We start from the raw sequence: 11,293 nt of genomic DNA, 5'->3' as shown, positions 1-11,293 counted from the left end.
TGTTTTCAAAACGGTAACAGATTTTTGGTGTGCTATACCTATTTTTAAGTTTATTATTCTGCATTTCATATTAATAATAACATTTTTAAAAATCTGCAACATCACAGACATAAAACACTAAGATGTACTAACAGATAAATTGTCAAATCGTCATATTTTATCACACTTTATCAACAATGATTTAAAACAAAGTTGACAGTTATGATCACTAAATCTAATATGAAATCTGTGTAAATCTCAAATTGGCAATTTGAGTAATACCTTGCAGGCCCGTAACCAGAGTTTTCAATTAGGGGGTTCGTTTTTAAACGGCTAGGGGTCCAGGGACAACGCTCCGTCGGGAGTTCAGGGATGCAGAGCCCTGTGAAGCCCCTGGGTTTTCATGCTTCTTAAGACCCCAAAACGCCCTATTTTGCTTTTTTCTTTTCTTCGACGTTTCTTTAAATTATTAGAGAAAGAAGACGATTCGTTGTACCGTTCTCGACTCTTAATCCTTGTCTGAATTCAGTTTCCCCCCCCCCCTCCCAAGCGAAGCGCTGAGGTTTTGACGTTTCATTAAATTATCAGAGAAAGAAGACGATGCGTTAATAATATTGTACCGTTCTCGACTTTTAATATTTTTCTTAATTCAATTTCCCCTCTCCCACGCAAAGCGCGGAAGCGTTGACGTTTCATTAAATTATTGTAGAAAGTAGTGGGGGGAGGAGGAGGGGGGGGGTTAGTGTGAGCACTGCGTATTTTTTTTCTTCAGGGGTATCTGAAAATATAGAATGAACACTAGACCACACTAAACCTAACTGCGAGGGTTTACAAATTTGAAAGTATTTTGTCTCGGTCTTGAACATTTTGATAGTACTCGGTCTCGGAGTCGAACAAAAATGTACGAACCCCCCCCCTCCCCCCCACCCTCTGAGAGGGGTTTTCAATTTTGAAACAACTTGGTCACGGCTTCGAAATTTTTGAAGGTACTTGGTGTCGGCTTTGATTTTTAAAGACAAAATACCCCCTCCCCTTTTAAAAAAAAAAAACCCTGGTAAGCTACTGTCTATAAGTACATCCACGCTTTAGGCACTGGCGGCGCAGAGAACAATTATCATACCGGTACCAGCTCTCACTTGAACGAGTAACCTCGCCCCTGTTACCCATTGTTAATAGATGGTTGGCGAGTGGGGATTGGACCTGCATGACGACCCCGGTTTTAAGCTATTTTAACATCGGGTGTGGGTGAAAATTAAAGACTTGTATATTTTTCAGCTTGGACAGTTAATGTACAAGCTCAACATTAAACAATTACCATTGCCTGCTAATGATACGTTCGTAAGAAAAGATTCGGTTCATAGTTACCTCACTCGCCAGGCGAGCTTTTTTCATCTACCATTAAATAGAACATCTTTTGCACAAAAGACATTTGTTTTTACAGGTCCAAAACTGTGGAATTCTCTTTCAAATGATATTATACAGTGTAATTCGATACAAATTTTTAAAAGGAGACTTAAAAGCTTTCTTCTGAATAGTTACTATGCTATTGCATTCCCCAATTAAATATAATTTGTAGTGTGACTTTATGCAACTTTGATTTCTTCTTTTTATAACCATGTATGTATTTATCAATGTTTTGCGTTTAAAAGTGATTTTTTTTTTGTATTACTGACTCAGTTATTGTTATTGTTTTGTTTTTCTTTCTCATAAAATAATAATTCATAATTTTTAAAGTTTAATTTTAGACTATATGTCTCGAAATTGAAACGGTATAAATATTACAAAATCGAATATACTAGTTTTATAACTGGTTTTTATATTTATAAATAAAACATTATTATAGAGACATTCTTTCGCACGATTGCACTGTTTATTCCACTTCGAATCAGTTTTGAAGTGTCTTTTTGAAGAGGAATATTGTCTATCGTCGGGGCATCATATATATTTGTTCTTTGATTTTCTTTGTTTGGTGTTGTAACGATAGATCTACTTATAAGTATTTGGGGGAAATGCCCCAACGATAGGCAATATTCCTCTTCAAAAGACACTTCGAAGTGGAATGAACAGTGTAACCTTGCGAAAGAATGTCATTATAAAGAATCTTCTACCAAAACACAAGCTTATCTTTAATTTTGGATTCACGCCTTCTTCTTTATTATACTTGAGTTAATATGCTCTTTCTAATTATTTATGTCATTATCGTGATTAAGTAACATTGTATTACTATTTTATTCGATATGGCATAAATTTGAGAAAATAAATGTTACTTTGAATTTAATTGAATGAAAGTTAACGCAACATATTGGTGGGAAATAAAGAAATAAAAAGGAAAACACTTGAATTACTAGGTCAAAAACATTAAAACTAATAACGATGAGATAAAAAAAAAAATAGACGTTTGAAAAAATATCCTACATGATCATTATGGGTAAGCCACATTACGATTACATTACGATCATGTACGATTATTTTCTTCAAATGTCTATTTTTTTTCTCCATATTCTTCCCTTTAGTATTATACCGTTTGTTGTCTTTTTAGAATGTAGAATGATTAAGGGACGTCTATTGATGAGGGCAGGTCCTATCGATTTATACAAGCCCCCCCCCCCCCCCCCTCCCTCCCTCCTTCCTCCCCCTACTCTATGATACACCGTACTCTTTTGTCATCCAGGGCCCCGTTGCATAAAACTTACCATTGATGGTAACTTTGCCATCAATGGCAACTACCATGGTAACAGAGCTCAACAGCCAATCAAAATCGAGGTTTCCATGGTAGTTATAATTGATGGCAAGTTACCACCAATGGTATAGTTTTGTGCAACAGGGCCCATATGGAGGACGTTTTGAAAGCTCAGGTTCAGGACGGCCCCCAAGGGGCATTCGTGGATGGGTTACTGCCCCCTCTCACCCACACACACACTCACTCACACTCACACACGCACACACACTGAGAACAGGTTTCAGGTTTGAACAACGTGTATACACGAAATCCTCTTAATAATGTTTAATTACTTTACATTTAGTTGTAACTTACACATCATTTATCAATTTCATTCGCTATCTTAAGAAAATAAGTGCCAATAAGTTAACTCTCTTAAAAATCTATTGTTAAGTCTTTAAAATATTAATATTGATCATCAATGATAAGATTTGAATATAATGATAATAATAATAGCGAGTTCTTATATAGCGCTTTTCAGGACCGAAGGCCCTCTCAAAGCGCTTTACAGATATATATATTATTACCCCGGTCATCGAATTCAGGCTTACCTGCACTCAATGTATGCACATTCTCCACTCCCTGGGAAGCATTCCAGCCAGGCGTCATTTTTACATGCGCACACTTGCTAATCTAAGCACATTAGCTTTCGCATCCTACCGGGTACCCATTTCACACCTGGGTGGAGAGTGGCAAATGTAGATCAATATCTTGCCAAAGGACATTAGTAACCCAGACATATCCATCTATTACGACAAACCTTATTTGGAGCATGGAAACATAAAATGAAATATTGAAACTGATGAGGCTACAGTGCGTGAACAAGACATATCAGTTCATTATACATTTATCCATTCGTTCATACATTGATTCATACATCAGTTCATACAATAATTCAGGCGCGTACGCAGGGGGGGGGGGGGGGGTTAGGGATTAACCCCCCCCCCCCCCTTTGGTAATTTTTTTTAATTTATCCAACGGAGCAAAATGTCAAATTTTCAAATTTCGAGTAAAAAAAATAAGTGTCCTCTTACCCCCTTCCCCCCCCCCCCCCCGCTTATTTAGCGGATGGCTGAGTTGTTGCGATTTTTGGGGGATCAAAACAAAAAAGTGTCCTCTTACCCCCCCCCCCCCCCTCCCCAGTTCATTATACATTTATCCATTCGTTCATACATTGATTCATACATCAGTTCATACAATAATTCAGGCGCGTACGCAGGGGGGGGGGGGGTTAGGGGTTAAACCCCCCCCCCCCCTTTGGTATTTTTTATGTGTGTATTTTTGAGAACCCTCACCCCCCCCCCCCCCCTTTGGTAATTTTTTTTAATTTATCCAACGGAGCAAAATGTCAAATTTTCAAATTTCGAGTAAAAAAATAAGTGTCCTCTTACCCCCTTCCCCCCCCCCCCCCGCTTATTTAGCGGATGGCTGAGTTGTTGCGATTTTTGGGGGATCAAAACAAAAAGTGTCCTCTTACCCCCCCCCCCCCCTCCCCCCCCCCTCCCCCCCCCCCCCCCCCCCCCCCCCGCTTCAACGGCTGGCTGAGTCGTAGCGAAATTTTCGGCCCGATTAAAAAATGTTAACCCCCCCCCCCCCTTGAAAAAATCCTACGTACGCGCCTGCAATAATTCATACATTAATCCATACATTAATTCATACATTATTCCATACATTAATCCATACATTGATTCATACAATATTCCATACATTAATCCATACATTAATCCATACATTATTCCATACATTAATTCATACATTATTCCATACATTAATCCATACATTGATTCATACAATATTCCATACATTAATCCATACATTAATCTATACATTAATTTATACATCAATTTATACATTAATCTATGCATTAATCCATACATCAATTCATACAACAATTCATACATTAATCCATATATCAATTCATACATTAATCCAAACGTTATTTCATACATTAATCCATACAGTAATCTATACATTAATCCATACAGTAATCCATACATTAATCCATACATTAATCCATCCATTAATCCATACATTAATCCATACATTAATCCATACATTAATCTATACATTAATCCATACATTAATCCATACATTAATTCATACATTAATCCATACATTAATCCATACATTAATCTATACATTAATCTATACATTAATCCATACATTAATACTTACATTAATCCATACATTAATCCATACATTAATCCATACATTAATTTTAATACAATTCCTTGCATGATTGAGAGCCTTAATTGTCATGGTAGCTCGGCTTAAGCCGGGGTTATCATATGACTGCAGGGTTTTCAGGGAGAACAGTATTAATAATGTTGGGGATACCCTGGGTAAAAAAAAATTATTATTATTATTGTTATTATTATTATTATTATACATCTCATTTTTATTTTATTATATGCTTTATATTTTACAATACTGAATATTGTCTTACCACTAGTAGGCCCCCTTATATATTTTTGACGCCCAGATTGAAGTTCTGATAAATACTGTATACTTACGAAAGGGTTATTATTCCATCCCAATACGCGCTACGTAACATTTGAAGGAACACGATTTTTAAAATTAAATCGAAACGGCTGTCATTGTTCGTATAATCCTGTCTTAAACCGCTTGAAAATATCAAGAAAAACAAGATTTATCAAAATGTTTATAAATAAAAGAATTGTTTCATTTATGGTTCTATTTTTCAAGGTGCGCTCGAGTAAAGTTGGAATAATACAACATTACTGTAATACTTCAAGGATTACTTTGTCTGTTTTAAGTCACTGTCGCAGACCCACAGAGATAAGCCTCGTAAGGCAATGTGTTAGAACATGTCGAAGAAGAAAATATTGATAGAATCAGGTGAAACATTCGCAATCATCCGGAAATTCTAAATATGATATTTCCCGCACTTTTCAAAGACCAGGTTCAAAATCACTAGGGTTTTATAGGAAATGTAATTGTTTAAAGAATATGTGCGTAGTTGCACTTTCCTACACATTCAAATTTGTTTTCTTCTAATATTTCATCCCATGAAGATATTGAGGCTACCCTTGCTAACCATCGACGGCCACATAATCATATTGTCACATTCTTCTACTCGTTAGGGATCAAGTCATTGGTTCTGAGATTAATCGTAAGATATTTCGTCAATTCATCAAAGAAATTTTCCTGTCCCCTCACGTCCTCAGTCCAGTGGAGGTAGGGTCTGCCGTCACTGAGATACAACCTCGCCAAAAACGGTATCTCATCATCTGGGATGTCTTCGATGAAGACCGCAACTACAAACTCGGTCTGAGTATCACTCACGTGGTCCATCGCGGTGCGGAACTTGAGCATGAACCAGCGATCGCGCACGGCGGCTCTGCTTAGTAGAATGACGGTCTTATAACTCCGGCTCACCACGTAGTCAATCGAATCCAAGTAATGCATACCCACCACGAGGTCTTTGTCACCAAAGACGTTCCTCTGAAACTGCGGGAGTCTTTCTTCGAGAGTTGGTAGGAGACGTTCGCCAGCCCACTCTTCGTCATCGTCGTAGAAGATGATATTCATGTCGAACTCATAATCATTGGGGTCTCGAGCGTCTCGCATCTCGTTATACCCAACGGCTGCTAATTTCAAGAGAAAGAGTTTGTACCTCAACTGCCATCGATAGTGAAATACGAGTACGACGATGACAACGAAGGACATGGTGGCGAGGGAAGTCAAAGAATAGAGGGCAATATTAGGGCTACAAAGCTTCTTGGAGTCAAAATCAAACAGCGGTTTCTCGCGAAGAGGCTCTAAAGACGCTGACGAACAAATAGTTTGATTCTTGTTCATGAGTACAAGTGGTGCGCCAATCCAGTCGAGAAGCCAACTTAATTCACAGTTGCAGTCAATTGGGTTTCTTGAAAGATCGACAGATGTAAAAGAAGGCCCAATCAGTTTGAAAGTACTTTGGTTGAGTCTTGTTAATTTGTTGTCTGATAACAAAAGTGTTGTCAGCCTGCAATTGTTCAAAAACAGATTTATGTCGAGGTTTGCCAACCGGTTATTATGGAGATCAATGTTTGTCGTTTGTCCTAAATGTTTGAATATGTCAGTAGGAAGTTGCTTTATTTTGTTTCCCCCTAAGTTCAGCACCCGAAGGGATTTTAACGCCTCAAAAGCTAATGGATGAAGCAATGAAATTTGACAGTCTTCCAAACTGAGATTTTGTAGAGCAGTTAGTGGTTTAAACACCCACGGTGGTATAGCATCTACACGACGAAGTATCGACAGGCCGAAAGAATTTTCACTCAGATCCAAAGTCGTCAGACTAACCAGTCCATCGAAAAGAGAGATATTTGAACGCCAAAGATTTAACACGATAAGCCCGGTCTTTCTGAGGTTCAAATGCACAAGTGATTGTAGATGTTTGAAGGACTTCCCAGCCCATAAAAACATATTCGGTGGTAAATTTAACTTATTGTTAAGGAAAAGAGATTTTAAGCCTGGTGCAACAAAATGAACCCTAACGATATTACATTGTGACAAATTGATAGTTTCAATTTGTTTTATTCCCATAAATGATAGGGGATCCACGACTGTAAGATCTTTGTTCGAGTGCAAGTCTAAAAATCTTAACTTTTGCAAACCGAGAAACGTGAATTGGGAAACTTCAGTCAGATAATTAAAGGAAAGATCCAACTCAGTTAAGCCTATTTTCCATGAACAATTATTATTGGTGTTTATATATTTTATTTTATTGTTTTTCAATTTTAAAGCCCTGATATCCTGCATATTTTCAAAAAAATCTGGTTCGACTGTTTCGATAAAGTTGTCACTGACATCAAGTAATCTAGTACGCGTCAAATTCGAGAAGACAAATGGATAGAGGGCGTGTATGTAGTTGCTAGAGAAGTTTAGCACTGAAAGAAAATGACCGTGCAGCGGATGAAAGAAATCTGTTGGAAATTCACTCACAGTCGAGCACTCGAAGAGTTTAAATTGCTCTATAGTCGACCGTGAGATGCCAATGAATATATTTCTCAACACCTCGAATGTCAGAGGAACGGACCCGACCCAAAGTGACTTGACCTGCAATGATGCGATCATATCGGGATCGACTAATATGATAGGGTTATCAATTAGAACCAAAGTCTCACAATGACATGAAAATTCAAAAGCTTTCTGGGTGATGTGCGTAAGATTATTTGCATTTAAGTCAACGCGCTTAACCCTGTCACAACAATTTAGAGTAAGATGATTGTAGTCCAGTCTTACACGTTCTAAATGCGGGCTCCATTTTAGCGTATCGTTGGGGAGTGATATCAAGTTTAAATAACTTAAATCTAGAATGGACAGCTTCTTAGCCCACCTGAAGAGCCCTGTGTCAGGAAGCACAAGATGACGGTTGAAAGACAAATTGAGATCCTGCATTTCTTTGAGAGGGTAAAAGGTCCTAGATTCAATCATCCTAATGTTGTTCTCGGCAATGTTCAAGTGGGTGAGAAGCGGGTATCTTTCAAACGAAGAGTTTAATAGAGATGACAGATTATTGTTCATTATGCTCAAACCTTCAGTGTCTTCAGGAAGACTTTGAGGGACAGAATCCAAATTTCTGTCATCACAATCGGCTGTCTTAAGCTCAACGCCCTCACGACAGGGCGATCTCTTCAGATCCCAAGGTGTTATGGGAACAGCATCTCCATGCAGCGTTTGGATACAGGAGAAGATGATCAACGGAAGAAGTACATGGTGTTCGAAGGCCATAATGCCGGATTTCGGTTTTCTGTCTGAAAGAAAAACATATAGGGTCAATTTATTTCACTAATTTCTAATATCTTGCGTTTGTTTGCTGTATAGGCGATTGCACCCTCGACAATTTAATATAGCATGCAGGAGTCACATGTTCGTGCGACGTTGGTAGAAGAGCTTCGTGCATGTTGACTTCTAGTTCTTTATCATCGTCATCATCTTATACTACTACTACTACTACTACGACTACTACTACTTCTACTGCTGCTACTGCTGCTGCTGCTTCTACTAATACTAATACTATTACTGCTGCTGCTACTACTATACGAGTACTACTGCTACTAGTACTGCCTCTATACTAGCTACTAATTTTGTCGTTTTGTTTGGGTTCGTATGAGATATTTTTAAGGCTGCAATTTCTAGTTCACTTCGGCTAACTTTAACCTCATAAGCTGACCACACAACGTATTATCAAATGAGGCGACACACTTCGAGAGTAAAATTGTACCATTTCAAATAAGCTGCATGGAGAAGAAGACTCTTGAGCATTTTACCTTAAAGATAAACTTGAGTTCTGGTTAAAAAAAAATGAATCAGTCTCACAGAATCTAACGAAACTTTACTGAATGTTCAAGATTACAAATGAATTTCATGTGTCAAACAATTTTGGAAGAAAATGTATACTGGCTGAGTAATGAGCATAGCAAGATAAGAAAGTCAGGTAGTACTAGCCCGACACCATTTGTGTTGTACCATTTACATCTTTATGTGTACAGTGATTGTTACTTTACCAAGACTGGACCAAATTTATGATGATTTTGATGACTCCAGAACCTTGCATTACACACCAATACTCACATGCTATAACTTTTCTGAACCATTCCACACCTTTTCTTTCACAATGCAATCGCATTACCAGAACTCACCTTTATCTTTAACTTTGCACAACTCCTGTAGTTTGGCGCTCCAGAATAAGATCCCTCGCAATGGATGGTGGGTTTGTAGTTTGGCGCTCCAGAATAAGGTCCCTCGCAATGGATGGTGGGTTTGTAGTTTGACGCTCAAGAATAAGGTCCCTCGCAATGGATGGTGGGTTTGTAGTTTGACGCTCCAGAATAAGATCCCTCGCAATGGATGGTGGGTTTATAGTTTGAAGCTCCAGAATAAGATCCCTCGCAATGGATGGTGGGTTTGTAGTTTGGCGCTCCAGAATAAGATCCCTCGCAATGGATGGTTGGTTTGTAGTTTGGCGCTCCAGAATAAGATCCCTCGCAATGGATGGTGGGTTTGTAGTTTGGCGTTCCAGAATAAGATCCCTCGCAATGGATGGTGAGTTTGTAGTTTGACGCTCCAGAATAAGATCCCTCGCAATGGATGGTGGTTTTGTAGTTTGGCGCTCCAGAATAAGATCCCTCGCAATGGATGGTTGGTTTGTAGTTTGACGCTCCAGAATAAGATCCCTCGCAATGGATGGTGGGTTTGTAGTTTGGCGCTCCAGAATAAGATCCCTCGCAATGGATGGTGGGTTTGTAAATTGGATATGGTTCTGAACATGCACTCCAAACTATTCACGTTTAAATACACATTCTCGGCGAAATGAGATAGAGATCATCTAAATAAGGTGGTATATAATAACTGAAGTGTCTTTTACAAATCATCACTTTCTAAAGCGAAACTGTAAACTTCCACTTAGATTTTATTGATGCCTCCGTCCAGTTTTATCTTTATAATTCAAGGAGGATGATCGACTCTGGTGATGGATGGGGACAAATGGATATCATCTTTAAGATATAAATGTAAGCAGGTAATTTTTCAATCATAATCGCTTTTCTGTCTCAGAAACTGGATCATTGAAAGTCCTTAGTTTTGTATTTCATATTGCCCTCCTCCGTCATTGTCATTCTTTAATGAGTTTTGAAAAAGATGAATAATAATTTTAGCAACTAACTTTGATTTCAGTTTTACAAAACCCTAGGATCAGCTCTAGGGGTTTCACAATTGTCTTTCTCTGTTGTAACTTATTCATCACTTTGTAAAGCGAAACTGTAAACTTCCACTTAGATTTTATTGATGCCTCCGTCCAGTTTTATCTTTATAATTCAAGGAGGATGATCGACTCTGGTGATGGATGGGGACAAATGGATATCATCTTTAAGATATAAATATGAGCAGGTAATTTTTCAATCATAATCGCTTTTCTGTCTCAGAAACTGGATCATTGAAAGTCCTTAGTTTTGTATTTTATATTGCCCTCCTCCGTCATTGTCATTCTTTAATGAGTTTTGAAAAAGATGAATAATAATTTTAGCAACTAACTTTGATTTCAGTTTTACAAAACCCTAGGATCAGCTCTAGGGGTTTCACAATTGTCTTTCTCTGTTGTAACTTATTCATCACTTTGTAAAGCGAAATTGTAAACTTCCACTTAGATTTTATTGATGCCTCTGTCCAGTTTTATCTTAATAATTCAAGGACGATTTTCGGATCTGGTGATGTATGGGGGAAAATGGATATCATCTTTAAGATATAAATGTGGGAAGGTAATTTGTCAATCATAATCGCTTTTCTGTCTGAGAAACTGGATCATTGAAAGTCCTTATAGTGTCGTATTTTCTATTGCCCTCCTCCGTCATTGTCATTCTTTGATTAGTTTTATTAAAAAAAAAGATGAAAAATACTTTTAGCAACTTATTTTGATTTCAGTTTTACAATGACCTAGGACCAGCTCTGGGGGTTTCAAAATTTTCTTTCTCTATTGTAACTAATACATTCATAATTTATCTTTAGATGTTTTACCTCTGACAGTTTTTACCTTTCATTATTTGAAAGATTTAGAAAAGCAAAATGTGCAGCGCAGTCAAGATCGCTTTATAT

At 37.8% G+C, this 11,293-nt stretch overlaps 1 protein-coding gene across 1 annotated transcript; it reads right to left on the bottom strand.

The window, feature by feature from the left end:
- Positions 1-5,791: 5,791 nt before the first annotated feature.
- Positions 5,792-7,217, bottom strand: LOC115922846 (toll-like receptor 3). The gene has a single exon (XM_030982574.1). It carries the CDS (start codon positions 7,124-7,126, stop codon positions 5,792-5,794), a length of 1,335 nt encoding a protein of 444 aa, XP_030838434.1. The 5' UTR covers positions 7,127-7,217.
- Between the last annotated feature and the right edge of the window lie 4,076 nt (positions 7,218-11,293).

The sequence above is a fragment of the Strongylocentrotus purpuratus genome, unplaced genomic scaffold (assembly GCF_000002235.5).
Source record: "Strongylocentrotus purpuratus isolate Spur 01 unplaced genomic scaffold, Spur_5.0 spur5_scaffold_12, whole genome shotgun sequence".
NCBI classification, from domain to species: Eukaryota; Metazoa; Echinodermata; class Echinoidea; order Camarodonta; family Strongylocentrotidae; genus Strongylocentrotus; species Strongylocentrotus purpuratus.
The sequence above is the reverse complement of the archived record's forward strand: the minus strand, read 5'-3'. Positions and strand labels throughout refer to the sequence as shown.